The sequence below is a fragment of the Stegodyphus dumicola genome, chromosome 6, assembly GCF_044657685.1.
Source record: "Stegodyphus dumicola isolate Sdum_Otavi_A_Nest chromosome 6, ASM4465768v1".
NCBI lineage: Eukaryota > Metazoa > Arthropoda > Arachnida > Araneae > Eresidae > Stegodyphus > Stegodyphus dumicola.
This window is the reverse complement of record NC_140773.1, coordinates 144355742-144377565: the sequence shown is the minus strand read 5'-3', so window position 1 is coordinate 144377565 and position 21824 is coordinate 144355742. Positions and strand designations below refer to the sequence as shown.

Below are 21824 nucleotides of genomic sequence, written 5' to 3'. Positions count from 1 at the left end.
ATGGAGTTACACAAGCAGATTGGTTCTCCTAATTTAAATTGTAGCGATATCACATTAAACGGAATTGAATCAAAGCAAACGTACCCCATCGGCTTTTTTATTTCTAATATTTCAATTGATAGTTTTTCACTTTGCATGAAAATTTATGTTGTCAAGTCGTTATGTAATCAAATTGTATTAGGTTTGGATGTAATGAACCAGTTTAACTTCTCTTTTACCGAGAATGGCCTTCAAATAATTTCTCATCGGAATAAAAGTAATGTAAACTTGATAACTGCTGAGTCATCTCGAAATTCTAACGTTGGTTGCGTTATGGGAAATTTGAATATTGCTGTGTCATTGAAGAATGTTTATAATCTTTCTCAATAGTCTGGCGTCTCTGTTAATGTAAACAAAAACCCCGAAAGTGGAAGTCGTTCGGAAATTAATTACCTTTCACATCTGGTGAATGCTATTTCTGTCAATGAGATAGATTTATCGCATATTTCAAATGCAGAACATAAAGAAAGACTGTGTAATTTAATTAATTTGTATCAGCCTCGGAAAAATAGACAATCTGACTTCAAGATGCAAATAAATTTATGCGATGAAATTCCTGTTTCTCAAAATAGAAGATACATGTCTTTCGCGGAACAAAAAATTGTTGACGATCAAATTAAGGAATGGCTAAAAGAAAAAGTAATAAAACCTAGCAACTCTAAGTATGCGGCACGTATCGTTTTGTGTAACAAGCGGGATAATTCTATGAGATTATGCATTGACTTTCAAAAATTAAATAAGAAGATTATTAAAGACAAATTTCCACTGCCTTTAATTCCGGAAATACTAGATCGTTTAGAACAATCGAGAGTCTTCACGACACTAGATTTGAAAAATGGCTTTTTCCACGTAGACATAGATGAAAATTGCACCAAATACACTGCGTTTATAACACATAATGGTATTTATGAATTTCTTAAAGCTCCTTTTGGTTTATGTATTAGTCCAAATGTTTTTCAAAGGTATATTTATTCAGTATTTCGTGACTTGTTAAATGAAGGTGTACTAATTATTTATATGTATGATATAGTCATACCGGCTAATGATGAAGTTGAATGTTTAGACAAATTAGAAAGAGTATTCAAAACTGCTTCGGAATATGGATTAAAAATAAATTTTAAGTGCCAATTTTGAAAACATAAAATTGAATTTTTAGGACACGTAATTGAAAACAGAACTAGTCGACCATCACCTTCTAAAACTGTTGCTGTTCGAAATTTTCTACAACCGCGTAACTGTAAACAACTACAAAGCTTTTTAGGGCTAACAGGTTATTTTTGTAAATTTATTCCTCATTATGCTAAAATAGCTAAACCTCTTAGTGACTTATTTAGAAAAGGTATTAATTTTAAGTTTGATTCCGAACAACAGGAAGCTTTTTGCAGATTAAAAGAAATTCTCTCTCAAGCACCTGTTCTACACATATTTAGGCAAGGATATCCATTAGAACTTCATACTGATGCTAGTAGTCAAGGCTTTGGTGTGGTATTACTCCAATTATCTGATGATGGTAATTATCACCCAATCCAGTATATGAGTAAGAAGACTTCCCCGCAGCAAGAGAAACTCTGTAGTTACGAATTAGAAGCCCTTGCAGTTATAGAAGCTCTGAAAAAGTTTAGAAACTATTTGTTAGGGTCTAAATTCAAAATTGTAACTGATTGTAGTGCTTTTCAGAAAACTTTAGATAAGAAAGCTTGAACTCCTAAGATTGCAAGATGGGCAATGTTTATTGAAGAATTAGATTACGAAATTGTACATCGTTCAGGAAGCCAAATGAAACATGCTGATGCTCTAAGTAGAAACGCTTTAATTTTAACATCATACACATCCGATGTAACTGAGAAGATTCGGTTAGCACAACAACAGAATGAAGATGAACATGTGAAACTGATAAAGAATTTAGTTGAGAAGGGAGAAGAAAATGGATTCTTCGTGAGAAATGATATCTTGTACAAATTCGAAAATGGTAAAGATCTGCTAGTAGTGCTAGAGTCCTTGCAGAACGGAATCATACAGAAGGTACATAAAAAAAGGTCACTTTGCTGTAGATAAAACCGTGAATGCTGTAGAGCAAGAATTCTATATTCCCAGACTGAAATGCAAAGTTGAAAAGTAATTGCTAACTGTATAGAATGTATACTACAACAAGAAGCAAGGAAAAGCAGAAGGATTTCTTCATCCTGTACCGAAAGAAAACGTTCCTTTGAGTACGTACCATGTCGACTTTATTGGACCTCTTCCATCGACGAACAAGAGATAAGAACACATTCTGACTGTGATCGATGCTTTTACAAAATTTACTTGGTTCTATCCAGTGAAATCTCCAACTACGTAAGAAGTCATTTCAAAATTGAAGCAACAAAAGACTGTATTTGGAAATCCAGCCAGAATCATTTCAGATCGAGGTAATGCCTTTACATCGAACAAATTTTCAGCGTATTGTACAGAAGAAGGCATAGAACATGTCAAAATTACTACCAGTATTCCAAGAGGTAACGGACAGATTGAGTGAATCCATAGAATTTTGATTCCTGTTTTGTCGAATTTATCACATGAAGATTCAACGAAATGGTTTAAGTATGTTCCAGATGTCCAGAGAATAATCAACAGTACAACTACGAGAAGTACAAAATATTCACCGTTTGAGCTTCTTATAGGCACGAAAATGAAGAACAAAAAAGATCTGAGAATTAGCGAGATATTGAATGAAGAATATTTAAAGCAGTTGATGCAAGAATGTGATGAAATGAGAGAAGATGCTAAAAACAACATTTTGAAGATACAAGAAGAAAATCGTAAGCAATTCAACAAAAAACGTAAGAAACCGAAACTGTACAAGATTGGCGACTTGGTAGCCATTCAGAGAACTCAGTATGGGACTGGTTTGAAACTACGACCTAAGTTTCATGGACCATATAAAATCATAGCTGTTAGACCAAATGACAGATATGAAGTCGAAAAAGTAGGATGCCACGAAGGACCGAATTTGACATCTACTGCGGCTGACCATATGAAGCCATGGTCAAATTGATTTGATGTTTGTATCAGCTCAAAACCTAAGGACCTTATACTCTTTTTCTTTTCTTTTTATTATCTTTGCAGGTACATGATGGTGATGTCAACTCAACAGACATCGAGGACGATGCCTCTTCAGACTGGCCGAAGCTGTAGAGATCAACGACCAATGCTGACTTAGCGAATTGCCAGCAATGACGTCATCGCAGCACAGCGTAGTGCGAAGCATTCCAGACAGCGTCCAGACGTGGTCGAGAGTGGAGGGTACATGTCAGCAGACGGCTCGCTTCTCTTCAAGAGTTGAAGAAGACAGACGGTCTTCTTTAGTGTTTTAGATGATCATACTATTTAAAACTAGCTGGGGACTAACATATTCTATCAACGCCGGAGGAACTAATAGTGTCTGTGCATCATTACATGAATCCTGCAACATTAATTTTTTACTTATTACTTTATCTATTTCTTATTATTAAAATAAAAGCATTTTAAAATGCTCGTGCTGTCACAGATCCAAAAGAAAACCCCACATACATGCATTAACTTAATTGTCTCCATTTAATTTGACCAATACAAGAATTTGAATTATGCACAGTATACTGCAGAGCATCAACAAAGTTGTGATAATTCTCATTAATGACTGGTTTGAAATTTCATTCATTAATTTAACAGTCAGACTTTGCTTAGAACAGCAAAACCTGATCTTTAAAGTTCTCATAATTCTCAATAATATTCAGGATACAGTGCTGAACCCTCACAACACTGCATTCAAATATAGAGGTTTTATTCCCTTCATTGAACACCATTTTCTTAACACAATCAATGGACCAGGAATCATACAAACATTCAAAGCTTATTACGTCAGGCAAGTTTACATCATTGCAAATAAAGTACTACACAAAGGAAAGTGACTTACTAATGGCATTTTGAAAAGAATTCAAAATAAGACACTGCATAAAGATTAAACTGGCATGGTAACGCATGAATTCATCAATAATAAATGCTTGCTGGCATCAAATTCTGGCCAGAAGTTGTCAATAAGTTTAAAGGATTTTCCTCTATTGAAAATGAGACGAAGAAAATTTTACAAATTGCAAAAGCAAAGGATTTAGATGGCAAAGGATTTTCATATATGGATGAAGGAGAAATCAAAGGATTAGTCAAGAATGATGATCATGAAATGACAAATGTAGAACTGGATGATTTTATAACACCAATAGATGATGAAAGCAGCAATACTGAAGAAGATAAAGGGCCTCTGACATACAAGACATCAAAAAAATTGTTAAAAAAGGACACAGAAACTGATGTGATTTTTAAATGGAAATTTATCCAAATGATGAAGGAAGATACTTAAAGAAAGGTGTTGAAAAACTTTTCACTTCTTACAGCGAAATGTTTAATGAGATGCATCACACATCATCCCAAGCAAAAATCAACTGCTTAAAAAAAATTGTATCATGTACCTGAAATCCTTTCAATCAGCATTTGTTTCATTTTCCACTTTAATTATTATAACATTTAGGCATGTATAGATTATACATACTTTCTTTCTCTGAACTTTACCTAACACTTTTTTTTTCCACAGAAAGTTAACTTTGCTGAATACGATTTTACTATACATGCAACGATTTAATGACATAATCCCCACATTCAACAAAGATATACTGTACATAATAAAAACATTGATTGAGCATTCATCATTAAAATATATTAAAAGTAACACAACATCATGAAAATCTGAAATAATAGTCAAAGGAACATAGTGATAAATTTGCTTCAGTGCTGAAATAATATCAATGGATGCAGCATTAATGTACAGGAAAAATGACTAGCGAAAAAAAAAATTACAATGCAAATTATACTTTTGGTCAAAAGGAACACTGTACAATAATTAGAATATTTTTAATAAATAAAATATGCATAATAAACGTACTGGTTGGATTCTCCTTACATGAATTGATAAAAAAATAATGTCAAACTATTAAAATCAGTAAATGTGTACAAAAGAAACAAAGTGACAAACTGGTTCCAAGCAAACCAAACGATGTTCAAGAATAACACACATTAAAAAAAGACTGCTAAATAAAAATATTAAAATGCAAATTGTAATCAGAATAATAAAAAAAAAAACTGATACTTAGAACTTTTTGTTAAAGAAATATGATATTTGATTTTTTTCCCATTAAAATAAAAAAAATTCAGAAAACATTTTTTAAAAATTTCTTTTTATCTTTCTATGAAGGTTAGAATTTGGGAAAAATATCACTTAATATTTAAAAAGGTATGGTAAATATACATCAAAATCTTTGTAGTTTCTAAAACCCTAAAGAATGTTAGTTTAATTTAGTAAAACTAAACAGGAAAAGCTTTGATTTAAAAAATCTAACACAGTTAATATTTATTATCACAAGTTTTGATGTCTACATTATTTATATACCTATTATTATTTATATTATTTTGAATATAAAAAAATATTAAGTATATAAATGATGTCTATTATTATTTAAATTACAAGTCTATTATAAATAATAATAGACATATAAATTACATCTATTATTAAGGAATATTTCATTTTCTTCAATGACTGAAATTATGAAAAAATATTTTTAATGCTAATAATATGAAAGAGCTGTGCCTTGAACTTTCCTAAACACAAGAATTTGAAAACAGTAATCTAAATAATAAGATACATGCCAATTATGGAACGATAGTATAATTTATTAAGACTAGATAGAATTAATTTTAAAATATACAATAATTTGTATTTATCTATCTGAGGTCTTAATATTTACATTACTTATATGTCTATTATTATTAACATTATTTTGAATATCTAATGTTTTTTCAGAAAATGCTACAGGAATATCAGAATAATCATCTTTCTTCTGTAAAGTTTCTCTTTTTTTAATGAATGAATCTTGGCTTTTCAAATTATCAGGAACACTTTTTGGTGCCTCTGTATCAGGAGAAAGAGGTAAATTGCTTACATTAGGCTGTAGAAGAAGACTTGTATTTTTATTTATTTCACGCAGTCTACTTTGTACTGACACAACAGTTAAATTCTGCTTCACTTTTTCAACATCTTTTACAGGTGTAGCTTTTTTCACTTCTTTGGGTAAAGGCACATTAGCATTCTGAGACAAAGGCTTTGCCTCTATAACTTCCTGGACTTCACCTATAACATTTTCAGCTATAACTTGTTGTTTAGGCACACTAACAGAAGAATTTTTTGCAGGAAGTTGCAATTTTATTTTTTCCTTTCTCCTCTCAGGTAAAATATTTTCTTTTTTAAGTTCAAGAGGAACAGATTCTATATTTTTGGACTCAATATTTTGTTTTACTTTACTGTTAGAAGTGGTTTTCAGTGGAATGTCTGGAGGTTTTTCAGAGGGAAAGGGAACTTTACTCTCAGGTCTTACATCTGGTTTATCTGCTAAATCAACTCTATGTTGCTCTTCATGGCTTTCTTTATGAAGTTTCAATTCTTGCAACACTTTCTTTTGTTCTTCTAAAATTAATTTCTGTTCCTTGTGTTGCTCTTCTAATTTCTGTAACAGTTTTTCTTGTTTGTCCAAATCCTTATCTTTCTTTGCGGAATCAATTACATTCGAAGATGGTAAATTCAGATTTTTCTGAATTTCCTTATCTTCTTTCTGAAGAGCCTGAGGATCGAGATCAGCATTCTGTTCCAACTGAAACCATAAAAGAAGAAAAATAAGACTCGTAAAGGAAAAAAAGAATGGGAAATGTAAAAAAAGAATATTATAACTTAATTCACATAAAATTCAAAACTGCAATCTGATTTTAACTGCACTGCATTCAGAATTAAAAAGTAATTGTAAAATGCACAAAAACTGATTAAATTTTCACTTAATGCTACTAAATAGAAGGAGCAAATAAAGCATATATACAAGTCAGAAAAATAAACTGTTTGACATCATTCATATATTTGGGTTACAACTAAAGCTGTAAGTTTCAAAGTAGTTGCATACTGTTGATTATACCTTAAAAACACCATTTATATTAAGGCTAGATATGGTTGGCAATTTATAAATTCAAGAATGATCAAATATAGTTGGACGCACAGAGCTGATTATTTCACATAAAGTGTGATCTCAAGAATCTTGAATTGCTTCTAAACATAAGAACAATGAAATGTCTTACATGTTAAGATCATTCTAGGATAACTACAGCACCTAAAGACTCATATACATCATTGCTGCCACAAAGAAACCATTGTGGAACTACTAGACTTGGGACTTTTCAGCAGATCTGTTGTTTATCAAGGGATTCATGAGCATGATTTTTATGTGAAAAGACAATTGTAATATCATTATATTCAACTTTTGAACAAGTTATATGTCTTATAAATGCTCATGCAGAATTTTTATTTATTTATTTGGAGGAGATTGCTTGTTGCAAGAGCTTAATATGATTTTAAAATTATCCTTTAATTTTGAATACCAGTTTATAATTCTTTAATTACTAATGAGAAATATTTTATACAGATATTTTGTTTCTCAGTAGGTTAGTTACTTTATTCTTTATTTAGTAAGGGTAATACTTCTTAATTTTTATTCCACATAATAAATTACATGAGTATTGAATGAATATATAATAAATCCAACCTTTCGCTGTTCTTCGTTGATTTCTTTATGAAGTTCTTGTAATACTTCCTTTTGTTCTTCTAAAATTATTTTCTGTTCTTTCTGCTGTTCTTCCAATTTCTGCAACAACAGTTTTCTTATGAAACTCATCTTCTTGCAGTGTGAAATTACAACAATTTGATTTTGAATTACATCAAACAGACAGACTCATTAACATAAATGTAGTCATTTGATGCAATTTGCCATACTGCTTGGCTAGTACGTGACACATTATAATGACAGATATCTATAGCAAAGTTTGACAAACCAGGAAGATGTGGTTATATGCTCTGTTGCTGGATTTTGCTTTCTTAAACAGAATCTTGCTATATAATATTCAATCATAATGATGCTGGAAGCAGTAGTAAATGCCAACTGCTTCCAGGTATTTCCAAACCACATGCTTGCAGCCTTATTAAATAGCAACCCCACCAGATATTTCCATGCCACATTATTGAGGTTTTATTGTACCTGCCTAGCAGTAGGTATGACTTTATGTAGAACTTAAACAAAATTGGTCTACATTTATATCATACATGAGGAATACTATCATATGCTTTTAAAGTTTAATACTAGTTTTAAATGCAGTTGAAACTAAATGATGCAAAAATTTTATTACAACAGAATTTTACTATTTTAAAGAAAATCTCAAAAATAAAAGAAAATTTTAGAATTGTTTGCCAACCATGTAAGATATAGGCTGTCCCAACAAAAGTGCCAGATTCAATGTGGCACAATTTTTTTTTTTTTTTTTTTTTTAGAAAACAGAAAATATTGGGTTTTAACAAAAGTTTCTTGCTACCACACACCTGTATATTGTTTGTGCAAACAATTTACGTTGCCGTGTTTAAGCATATTTTGCCAAAGGATTTTTTACCATTTGAAAGAAACAGACTTGCTTTAGAACACTATGTTGTGAAATTTGTAAAAAAATGTCATTATCATTAAGTATAAGGTGTCTGAAATGATATTATGACACTACCAGGTTAGAACCATCATTTACATACAGTTCTGTCGCAAAAAGTCAGCGAAAAAATGTCATCAAATTATGTGTTTAGCTTTAGTACTAACGTTGTATTATATGACACTGTGAAAGTTTGGTACTGAAAGTTCAAAAACAAGGAATATGACATTCAAGAAGCACAGTACAAAATGGAAGAGCAACTTTTGATTGTGAAAACTAAATACAGTCAAAAGTCTTTAATCCGGACTCGTCGGGACTTCAGTGATTCCGGATTATCGGTTTTTCTGGATTATAGATCATCAGTTTAAATCTGGTAAGATGGCATGCAGAAATCATAAAATTAAAAATATGAAAACGTAATTTATGAAATAAAGAGCAATTATGATCTAAAGGGTATCAAAATTTACAAAAAAAAAAAAAAAAAAAGCTTAATATTTATTTCTTTACTTTATTAAACATTTCTTTCAACGCGTGCATGCGTAAAGCATACATTACACATAGTCGAAATTAGAAAATTGCAACGAGAAAACTATTTGATGTGTATTCGTGATATTTATAATGACAAGGAATTTGATTTAAATCATATCAAAGATGGAGTACATCGAGATGAAATACTACATTTAGTAAGGAATTATAAGCCGAATAAAATAAAAACATCTGCCCTGAAGATAAGGATAGTGCTGACAGATCAACTTCCAGTTCATTGAGCGCCGTGACGTTCTCCCCCCTCTACGCAGAGCAGCGTGAAATTGATAAACAGATTTCGGAATGGTTAGAGAAACAAAGGATATGCCTTTATCCATTTTTTGCAGCAATTCCACTTTTTGTTTGATGGACATCGAAACATGTTTCTGCTTTGTAGATCCTTTGGCAGCTCCAGAATCGGAAATTCTTTTTGACATAATCGAAAGTTCATGCTTACTTTTATAAAACTGCTCTAACAGTCTGAAAAAAATAATAATCCAGATCCAATTAGAAGATTAAGGAACAACACAATCTGCAACATTAACTGAAATAGATAATTTTAGCTTAGCTTATACTGTGCATTATACATTAAACGCGCATGCATAAATGTAGGATGTGCATGCGTAAATGTATTATGCACATAAGTAAACGCATTATGTGTTTACGCGTGCACAGAAAGTTTGTAGCTTTGAGGACCGGATTATAGATCATTCCGGATTAAAGACTTTTGACTGTATAACTAAATAAATGAAAACATGGACAAACAATGACATTTAAAAACACACTTTGAAACTCGTACAATAAATACAATCATAAAAACAGACTATAAACTAACGTTATTTCTCACAAAGATTGGATCAAACAACTGGTCAACAAATGTAAAAAACCCTCATTATTTTTGGAAAAGGAAAAATAAACTCAAATAAAATAAAATGAAAAAATAATGCATCAATTTAACTAAAAAATTGCAAAACGTGAAAGAAAGTACATGAAGTTAAATCTTAATCTTCCATTCAATAAAAGAAAAAACAAGAAATTCCTATAAATGAAATTTAAAAAAAAAAAGAAAATTATTTATATTATATTCATCATGGGGTGTTAGAATATCCTACTATATATGGCAAAATACAAGAGGTATCTGCTTGAGGATTGACGAAGGCATGGACATTATTTTCCCAACAGAAATTGGCTCGTATTTATATTATACATGATAATAATAATATACGTATTATGCTTATTGGGGTTCATTTTTACATCTTTTATAAAAACCCAGAAACATTTCGGTACTTAACAGAATTATGATAAAATATCTACTCTTTAACCAGAGCTATAATTTATCATAAATTTTAAACAGCAATTTATAGGTTAGTGAAGGGTTTGGATTTCAAAGAGTTAAATTGGATCATGCCACTATATTGGCTTAGGATTTCCTACACCTTTTTGTCAACCGATATTAGTCCAAGTACAGCAGTTCATGTTTGTTAATAATTTGTACACGTTTCTCCTTGCAGTAATCCACAATTTTTGTGACATGTGATCAGAAAAACATTTCTTTTTTCTGCAGCTAACACCATTGTTATACTACGGCAAATCTTTAAAGATAATGTTTTGCATAAATCATGTGTGTATGAATAGTTTTTCAGATTAAAAAATGGCAGCATGCCTAATAAAAACACAACAACTTGGGAGAAGAGACGAGGAAAATATTGAAAAAGTGTAAGAAGCTAAAAAAATAAATAAATAAAATAAAATAAAAATAAATAAATTTCTGAAGACAATTCACTCTTCCTATTTGACATAATTCTTGGAGAATAAAAGTATGTCATTAATTCATGTTCTAACTAAGTGAGACCTTTTTTTATTTCCTCAGGTAAAAAAATGCTCTCAAAAACCAATTCAGAGGATTTTAAAAAAGAGCAATTCTGTTAGCTGGATGAGCTGTAAGAAAATATATTGCAAGCCCTGAATAATATTCCAGGTCCAGAGTTCCAAAACTGTTTCCAGTAGTGTGCAAAACATTCGGAAAAGTATATGAATTCTGAAGACTACTCTGAAGGGCATGTAAAAAATATTAATATTAACAGTAATGCATAATTCTTTAAAAATAATTCGAATTTTTTTGAATACTCCTTTGCACAAGTTCATGAATTGTATGAAATTTAGTTAATAAAAATGCTCAATGCTATGTTTACTCATTGAATTAATTTTTGCAATGCACATAACAGATTACGTGCCTGAAAATAAAGGATACTTTCGAAGAAGATTTTCAAAAGAAATGTGGACAATGGACGATACTGTGACCAGAGCAGGACATGGAAGCTAGAGCAGGAAAGAAGGACAAAAAAAGGCAGTGTAGTTGGATTTATAGTGGTATTTATAGTAAAATGTTTCCTTAATCTGATTGGTAAGAACTATATGCAATGCAGAAGGTTAAGATGACAAAATGGACAAGTAGTTTTAAAATATGATGCAATCTTGATAAAGCTACTGTTATTTGTAGAATAGAGAGGAAGTGTCCAAATTAAAAAGAGGAATTAAGAGGTTATTGATAATTTAATGTATATTTCATATTTACATATTTTTTACTTCACATATATACATGATGTCATTATTATAATTAAGGAGATAAACAGCTTTTTCAAATTATAAAATGATTTCATATTATTTATAACAACATTACATTATATAAGCAAATATAATTTTGTTAAATTTATAATAGCACATGAAGCATATAAATGAATACATTTATATAATATATACCTTTTAAATGTTTCATCTTTTTAATCAAATAATCTTTTAATTTAAAAGAAAAGTACACACGGTGAGTAATAAACTAAAAACGTTTAACTTAAGTAAAAACGTTTTACCTTTACTTCAGGTTCTTGAGGTATAGGAGGTTCTAAACGCTTTTGATCTAAAGAGAAAAAGGAAATAATAAAATATTCCATGCTGAAAATCTAGGTATGAATTATAGAGATATACTTTTTAATTAAGATGCTTATTTTAAAAATTTATCAACAATTAAATAATTTGACACACATATATACATATACATTAAGGCTAATATGTAATTAGCAAATTGTAATGGCAGTAACATAACAGATCTAAGATTCTGAGTTTCAATAGAATATACATCCTTCGTCAAAAAAAGTTCCAAGACAGTTTTTTTTATTTCTGAGTTTGCAGTACTGAAATGGAACAAATGTTGTTTTTATGTTACCTGGTATGAATTCTTACTTGACAAGACCTTGACCATGTTTCCATACAAACTTACTAGGAAGCAGGGCTGCGCTTAGCAATACACTGTTTGTATTGTTATCACATTCATTAAAGTGACACAATGGATGCTGATTGTGAGCAAAGTATAAACATTAAGTTCTGCGTTATTGCAAGAAGACCACTGTATAACTGTGTGTATGATATCAGAAGAACTTAATTTGAATCAGGATGTGTGTCATGAGATTTTACGCGAAGATCTAGGGAAGCGGAAACTTAATGCAAGAATCGTCCCTCATTCACAAACAGATGAAGAATTTCTGCTAAATTATTGGAAAAAGATAGACATGATCCCACATTTGTGTCAAAGGTTAATGTAATTTTTTTGTTTCCATTAGTGGAAAGGTGACTGAAAGGAAAGCATCAAGATTATTGCAGACATCCAACAGGCTGTGACAAATGAGCTTGCAAGCATCGCAGTTGAAGATTTCCCTGCTTGCTTCCAAGACCTCCAGAAACGTAGGCAGTTTTGTATAGATAGCCAAAGGGACTACTTTGATAGCTGCTAGGATCATTACTTGTAAATTCAATTTTCTATTTTTTACGACCTTTGTCCTGGAACTTTTTTGATTAAGGATGTATGATTCAATTTCTTTTAAATGAAATTTCTGAATTCATAAAATATTGAAGTTTAAATAAAAAAATCTCAAAACATAAATTAGAAATTTTAAATTGGATTAAAAATTTGAAAGAGTTTTTAAACATAAAAGAAGCTTAAAACATCCCTAAACATGAATGAAGACTTGAACTGCAGTAATCTTCAAATCTGATATCTGAGAGTAATTGAATATTTTGTACTGATAACCAATTTTTAGATAGCTTGATTTAACCCTTTTAGAATCTGCTCATAAAGGCCTGTATTTAAACAAAAAATTTTAGCTAAATTTGTATAGTACATATTTCTGTTTTCACAAACTTCCATTTATTAAGATTATATTTACACCATTAAAGAAGATAAGAAAGTGAAGTATTTTATATTACAATCTACACTAAGTGACAAAAAAAATCTCGCATTTGGATTAAGACACTCATGATACTTAGTACTTTGGTTAATAACCATTTCATATTAAAACATCTTTTCCTGCTGCATTTATGGGTTTTGCCTTCTTTAAAATGGGAGAACAATGTGATTTTTCAGGCAGAGTTTGCCTTTTTGTTTTAAAGATCACTGTGAACTGTGATGTAATAACCATCCACTAGTAGTAATGATAAATTTTAAGTATGCCTTATCATTCTATACTACTATATTCTTAAGTTCTTGATGCTCATCTACATGCACTTGTGAAATGTATTATATTTCAGCGATTTGATCCACTACTAACTGGCGATTTTCTTGAATAATGATGTGTATTTATCACACAGTTGTAAACTCTGTGTGATAAATACACATATCATTACTTCTGTGTGTATTTATCACACAGAAGTACTGCTAATAAGAGCACTTCAAGTAATTTGATTTGAAAATGAAACATGTCCTTTCTTACATTGGTTGAATTACTCCAATGCTGTTGACCACAATAAACATCTTTACCACATGTTTATTGCAACATTTCACATGCATCTGTACATGAAAGCAAAACTTCAAGCTTGCATTATGTTTATCACAAACAGATGCCATTCTCTGTACATAAAAGTAGTCATCATATATTTCAGTTTTGTTTCAACCAAATACATTCCTAGGTTTAATTTAAAATTCTTCAACTCCTTCAAGCACATTCACAAACATTTATTTCCTAACTATACACAATTTGTGTGTTAAAAAATAAATTTCTTCTCAGTCTTTCTAGAGATAGCTTATATATATGAAATAAACAAATAAATATATTTTTAGACTCATACAAATAAGAAATACTTTTTTTAAACAAATATATAAACTTATTTTGCCTTGTCATGCATTTGCTGTAGCTGCTATGAAAATGGTAAAACTAATTATTCTATCAACTGCAAGAGAATGAACTGAATAATTTTATAGCAGCTAAATGAAAATTTCCATATTTTCTACAGTAATTTACCACAAGTTTTACTCTTGAAATACATCTTAAAAATACAGAATAATTTGTGGTAGAAATCCTGTACTTTCTAAACAATTAAATGGTTGCATTTTTATAGCTGAGCAATAAAACTATATTTATGTCCAGTAATTAAAATATAAATTAATAGCAAATTACTCTTCTCTCTTCTTTCTAAAATGCTTTTAATTCTGGAACCGGCAACGTTGCTCTTCGTTGCATAAATATGTGTTTGCTACAACATTAAATTTACTCTGTATTTCTAATAATTTCACAGCAGTTTATATAATACAATCTAATAACTATGCATATAGCATTTCTGAAAAGACAGAATCTGCCAATAACAGCCACTATCAAAGAAACCATAATCTAATCTAATTTCATGATATTCATAAATATGTATACATAATATTGCAACTACCTAAATGCCAGATTTATAATGATGAATCTAATACTTCATGTTACTGCAACTTAAAAACTATTTCCTAATTATTCATAAACCTTTTTTTTAAATTAAAAACAAAGTATATTTCATTTTTAATAAAAAATATTATGAAAAACATTTGATAGTAAAACTACTATCCTATCAAAACAAACAACAACAAATAATAATGGAAAAACAAAATGAAATAATAAAAATCGTGGTTTTAATTATGCCCACCATTTGATACTGTGTTGTCCTTTTTCACTTTCTTTTCTTCCTTAACAACATTTATGTCATCTTTAAGAGATATAACTAGAAAATTAAAAATGTACTTTTGATTAATTGAAATGCAAAAATAAATAAATGTACAAATTAGTATAATAATTACATATTCATTAAATGCAATTTGACACATCAGAATTCTTCATTTAAAAACCTTAGTCTAAGAAAGGGTAGAAAAACAACTTAATTTTTATAGTTATAATATGCAAGCATACTCTGTGGATCTTTCATATCAGGTGCAATTGAACTTATAGTCAAAAGTGGCCCAGGTGTAACTTTGAGAAGATTCTTAACTGGCTCAGGTACAGGCTCTGGTTGAGTGTTGGTTTCATGTAAAGTAGAATATGTGCATGCAATTAAAATAAATACTCCGATCCCCATAAGAATCTAGGATGGAAAAATACATATATAAGTTTAGTTACCAAATGCTATAACTTTAAAAAATGGCTAAAGGAAAATACAGAAATTTGAATTTTAAACTTTCTTATGAATTTACATGATATTGTTATAAACACAGCATGGTACAACAGTAGGGTTACAGATGGGCTTTTGCTCCAAAGATAGATATTTTCCAAGCTCCAGTCATATAGCTTGATAATGAACACATGTATTAAATTGGATTTCTTTAAAATCTTTTTAATAAGATCATAAAATTATCAAGAGTTGTTCATAGCACTTAGTACAGTGGTAAAATTTTGAAATTTAAGAAATCAATTTTTTTTTTTAAATTTTGTTACTGGGACAGGGGGGGAGATAATACTACAATGAGTGAGTATCATTGCCCTCATGTAGTTCATATCATGTACCTTGAACTTTACAAATGACTCAAACTCTATACTAGTAGTTCCCAAACATTTTTGAGTCACAGCACAGGCTTAATGAACAGATACACACCAAAACAGTGTGGTTAGCTGGTTTAAATTAAAAAAATAAATTAAACAAATATTTCAAAATCAAAAGCAATTCATGTATGTTTTTTTTTTTTTTAATGGTATTCCAAAAGTGAATTAGTTCCTCCACTGTTCACTTTTCCCTTCAACGTACAGTTGCACAACAGCTCAACAATTTTTTTTTTTTTAAATTTTTTTTTACAGAAGTAAAGTCAAATAGTAGCCCTAACGAAACCTTGAATCCATACAGGTCAGCTGACATTATTCCCTTGAAAGCAATTTTCAAATTAACTGATAAACTGATTAGTGCTTTTTAAAAACAACTGCAAAATTAAGCAAAATTAACCTTTAAATTACAACTGCTTAAATTATCTGAATTTGAGACAAATTCTCATGTTCACATTTAACTAATATTCTCAACTTTATACACAAGGTAAAACTTAGTTTATTAAAAGGTATGTTTTGCAATACACCTAATTAAGAAAAACTCTGCTATTTGAGGAAAACACAGAAACACAAATACTATTACTATATCAAGAATCTCTACATATAATAAAAGAAAGAGTCCGTCTGTGTGTGTGTCAGTGTGTCTTTTGTTCGAGTTGCGCGTAAGTTAACAGACCCACGGCTATGGAATTTGGTACATAGGTGCATCTAGACAACAGCCAGTACACCTCAAAGCGATTTTTTCTAAATTTGAATTTTTTTTATTTTAAGTTTTGTGATGAAATCGTGTCATTTTGAGCCATAATGTGTTATAGGAAAGCGAGATTTTACTCTACACACTCCATTTTCACATCGTCATGAAACGTAGGCACTTAGCTATTTTCTGAACTTAAAATAAATTTCATGTTTCAATAAATCGATTAAATACGAATTTATTTAACAAAGTGAGCTTAACACCTTTTCAAAGGGATTTTTTCTAAAAAAGTTTATTTTTAAAAATGTACAGTTTATTTTTCTTTGATTTTTGGACACGTTAAACTTTCATCCTTGCAACTGCTTTTACAAAAAGAATTTTGAAAAATGATAATATTTTGTATTTAAAAAAATTTTTTAAATGAAACTTCCGAGTATACTTCTCGCATCTCACATCTTTAAAAATGTGATTTTGGCAACAATTTTCCTTTCTTATTGTTGTTGATAGATTTTTGATGAAATTGCATCATTTTGAATAGTTTCATTCTTTTAGAAATATGGGTTTGGCAACAATTTTTCATCGTATTTCTTATGTCACTGTTTTTAAGAGATCGGCATATTTCATTGTCATTTTTTTATATATATAATACATTTTTATTGATTTTTTTTGATAAAGTTGTTCTGCAGAGTAAAATTCTGTGTGGAATTTTTTGTTTTAAGTATCTTTCATGTTATTTTTTGCTTATTTCACTATTTGTATGATAAATGAAATTTTAGCATGATTTTTTTCTTCAACAGAAAGTTTGTTAATTTTTTTATTAGGATAATTAATATTTGTATTAAGGGATATAGCTTATTTCATTGTAATTTTTTTCTCTTGAAAATATAAGATAAAACATCATTAATTATACTTTGCTTTTCAGAATTTTTTGTTTTTTGTATTCTTTTATGTTATTTACTGCTCATTTCACTGTCTTTAAGATACTGAAAAGTTTTGAGTGATTTTTTTAAGAAAAAAAGTCCTTAACCTCCCTTTATACCATTTGAGTTCTTAAGATTTTGCAAAGGGAAGTTGGTTAATTTATTTATTATGATAATTAATATTTGTATTAAGGGATATTGCTTATTTCATTGTAACTTTGTTATACGTAAAAACTTTTTTTTATGAAGTTGTTCTGCAGAGTAAAATTCTAAGCTGTTTTTAAATTTAACATTTGGTATTCCCTTCAGCCATTTTTCCGGTACATTTAAAAGCCAGACGAAGGCTGGCAGTGAAGCTGCTAGTGTACAATAAAGCTTTTTATAAGCCCAGCTCCAACTATTGTGGTTTCTATTCAAACAAGCTTCTGCATTCAAAATCACCTCATCAAACCTAGATCAGTGCACAGGGAAACTATTGAGAAAATAAAAGCACATTAGCAAGTTACCATAACTTCCTTTTTAAATTACAGATTTGCCCATTATTTAAACTCAATCTAATTTGCATTATGGTTAATGCTAGCAGAAGAATCAGAAATTACAAGAAAGAATTAATAAAAATCTGATACAGCCATTTGTACCGCATTCGTATCATATAGCATGAATCCATTAATGAATGGTTCAGTTCTAAAGCCATAAGATTAAGTATTCTTTCAGGGTTCGTACACATTTCTGCACACGGAAATTAAGTACTTTTAAGGACTTTTAATTACCATTAATGAAAAAAAGTAAGGATCTATGAGCAAATGGGAACTGAATAAATTCAATTAAAAATATTATTCTATGCCTGAATTTCACTTTTGTAATATCATCCTAAAAATAAAATAGATCCCTAAGTAGTATGCATAATTACTAAGCATGAATTAATTAACATTAATTAACATAATTGACAAAATCTAGACTAAACCTGGACTCATCTGTAAAGAGAACCACCCTCCATTGATCATGCGTCCAGTGCACATGTTGTCGTGCCCACTGAAAACGGTCCTTCCTATGGCGTCACATGAGCGTCACACAAATGGCTGGTCGCCTCGCATACAGACCACCTTCGTGAAGCCTTCTACGCACAGTTGGCGTTGACACGAACCTTCCAGTGGCTGCAGCAAGGGAGAATCTAAGAAGAGTAGGAGTAGCGGTTCTATTTTTGCGTGCACATAATGTCAAATATCGGTCATCGGCGCTCGTCGTAGCAGTTGGCCATCCTTCGCTGAACCTCCTAGATGCCGAATCTGTGGTTTGAAATTGCCTCCAAAGTCTATGAACCACAGAAGGACTCACATTTAGCCATCTGGCCACTTCTGTTTGACTTTGTCCTGCCTGTAGTCTCCCAATGGCTCTCCATCGCAGTTCTGCATTCAAATGATGCCTGGAGGTCATTGTTACGAATTGGCTATCTCAGATTTCTGATGTCACTGTCACAGTTAAATATATGGGCTTGCTCTCAAACATGGACTTTTATGCTCCTCGCAGATGACATATTCCGAGTGCAGCGCCACTAATTTGCATATTGCAGTTTTACTCAGCTACTCTTACTTGGCAATATATTCAAATTTTACACGGTTTGGCTTATTTTTGAGGAAGTTATCACTATTTTTGTGATTTTTCCTTAATTTATGATAACCAGTGTAGGTTGGACATATTTGAAAGAACATAAGTGACATTTACGTTTTACTAATGGTTAGCTTTATGTTGATTTTTTTTATCACTTATTTTGTCACATACTTGATCAGTCTAGACCAGAGGTTCTCAACCGGTGGTACACAAGAAAAAAATAGGTTGTGTACAAAGAAGCAAAGTATTTTTAACTCTTTATTTCAAAAATTAAAATCCCAACATCCTGATTGAGTTTTTTCTCTCAGACTCGTAAATTTATGTGATATGCGCTTTGTTCAAGATTGGTGGTGGTACTAAAGGTTTTTAATGTTTGCTTAGATGGTATGCGTTAGTTAAAAAGTTGAGACCTGCTGGTCTAGAGGTTTAATAAATAGCAGGTAGATTTTATGTCAAATGGCATAGGTTAAAATGAGAAGTAAGATAATAATCAGCATGATTCATAACCAAAAGACTGAATATTATCACTGCTGCTGCTTGTCCAGAGAAAGACCTGCTGATTAGAACAAACTTGAAAGGCCTGATGAAGGCAAGGTTAGCAAGTGTTGAAAGTTAATCAGGCTCTGTTTGATGCTGTTTAGTGTCATAGCTTTGTGCAGAATTCCAGGGGTTGTAACTGAGTTAATATACTTTCAGGTTCCAATAAGCCATTCAAGCACCAGAGGTGATAAGTTGTTTTTTAAGTCTCACTAGATGCAAAGAATAAGTTTTACTTGAATTTTTACGTTTTTGTGTTTTATCTTGTGACCACAGTGAGTATTAATGAAAGGCAATAACTCGCTTTAATACGTAGAGATAATTTTTTAAGGGTAAGCAGTTAATTATAAATAATTAAATTAGGTAATTAGATAACCTTAGTCATTATGGATTTACATGGCTACAATTAAATTTTATTTTTTAACAATATTTGTTAAAAAAGCCCTATTAAAATCAAAATCTAATCAAATTTCACAGTTTAAAATACATGTAATTTATGACACTGATTCTTAAACAATATTAGAATAATTACACATTAAAAGCTACAAAATATGTATGTTTGTAACAACAACACTCAACAAAGTAGTTATCCATCATTTTAATTTGACGCCTTCTCAAACATTTTGGCCAGTTTATATTGATTTCCTTCTCTTTAAGCATCTTTTCTAACAATAATTAGAGATTTGCCTCAATATACAAACCAATGCTCTCACTAGTTTCTGCATGCTTTATCTCCTAACTTGTCAACCACTCCACAATGTACCTATGAGGGTTTACTTGATCTGGTAAAAGTTAAATAGTCCAAAACCTCCAATAGATGTGAAGCAAATTATCACTATGTCTGAAAGTAACTACAATATCAGGCAAAGGTTTAAATAAGCCTCTTATTTAAAAAGCGCTTAGAGCAAACATAAAGGCATGTTCTGATGCTAACAAAGTCAATCACGGTGACATAATTAAGCAAGAACAGTCAAATTCAACTAAAAATGTGGACTAGTGGTTGAAGATTATACAATTTAATTTAATCTGGCTCAGTAACCATATCATATGAGGAAACAGAAATTGAAAATTATAGTAAAGGCTGAAATCATAAACAATTGGGTAATTTACATAATAATAACTGCCCATATCTTTGAAGAATAATTTTATGTATTCAGTTTCTTTCTTCAGCATGTTTCCTTTTCATTTTAGAATTTTTGGATTTAATTAAAGATTTCTGTTTTTCTAAAAAACACTAAATGCATTTAGAAAGTATAGAAAAAGTGACTAATTTAATTTAGTAATATGAAATTCAGAAGAAATATGAAATATATATGGTAAAGGCCGGTTACAGAGTTGGTGTGGTAGAATTTTTAGAATTTAGTGACACACCAAACAACAATATCTAGAAATGACAATGATTTATAATGACAAATATATATAATATATATAATTATAATGACAAATGATTTATAATTTAGAGCAGGCATAGGAAGCAGAATTTAGAAAGGTACTATGCAGTTGAATTTAAGATCCACAGAGATTGCATCAGATGGGAAAATGCCTAGTGCCAGCTCTGTGTATGATGCATTAAGACACATTAGATAGACATTTTAAATTGTAAGTTTTTAATTTCTTTATTAATAAAAAAATCCTGTTCTATAATCTTTCCTTTCTTCTCAAGTGATAAGATTAGAAGCATTTTTGATATTTTCCATGCTTGTGTCTAGTGAAAAGTAGAGAAAATAAAGGGAAGATAAACATGTTAAGAAAAAGATTCTAGTATCAGGAGTAAAACATTCAAATATTATGCCTTCATTGTTCTTCCAGACGTTCTCCAAAAAGTAAGAAATTCATCGCAAACTTTCTGATAAATACATCCATTACCTGTTGATACCATGGAGACATTTTTCATTTTGTCACATATTTCTCGAATCTTCTAGAATCGTGGGTCTATAAATCTTGCCTTTAAATCCTTCTAAATTTTCCAAGCTGCAATGTCAAAAATACTAAAGAAAAATTATCTCAATCAATTCTGTAACAGCAAAAATCCAGAAATATTTTGGAAAAAAAAGGGGAGAGAAAAAATGTAAAATTAATTTTATAGAGAAAACTGATGCATATTCT

The 21824-nt window shown here is 30.4% G+C and overlaps 1 protein-coding gene across 6 annotated transcripts in view; it reads right to left on the bottom strand.

Moving 5' to 3' along the window:
* Nucleotides 1-4944: 4944 nt before the first annotated feature.
* The window catches only part of LOC118200393 (solute carrier family 38 member 10), an 85854-nt gene continuing 68974 nt past the window's right edge, over nucleotides 4945-21824 (bottom strand). For 5 of the 6 annotated variants that reach the window (XM_085818941.1, XM_085818946.1, XM_085818942.1 and 2 more), the window contains 5 exons: nucleotides 15339-15510; nucleotides 15079-15153; nucleotides 12000-12046; nucleotides 7686-7784; nucleotides 4945-6749 (listed from right to left, as the gene is read on the bottom strand). In XM_085818941.1, coding sequence (XP_085675067.1) covers nucleotides 5823-6749; nucleotides 7686-7784; nucleotides 12000-12046; nucleotides 15079-15153; nucleotides 15339-15510 — 1320 coding nt within the window. In that variant the 3' untranslated portion in view covers nucleotides 4945-5822. The remainder of the gene's footprint in view (nucleotides 6750-7685; nucleotides 7785-11999; nucleotides 12047-15078; nucleotides 15154-15338; nucleotides 15511-21824) is intronic. The other variant, XM_085818945.1, reaches the window with a different exon arrangement.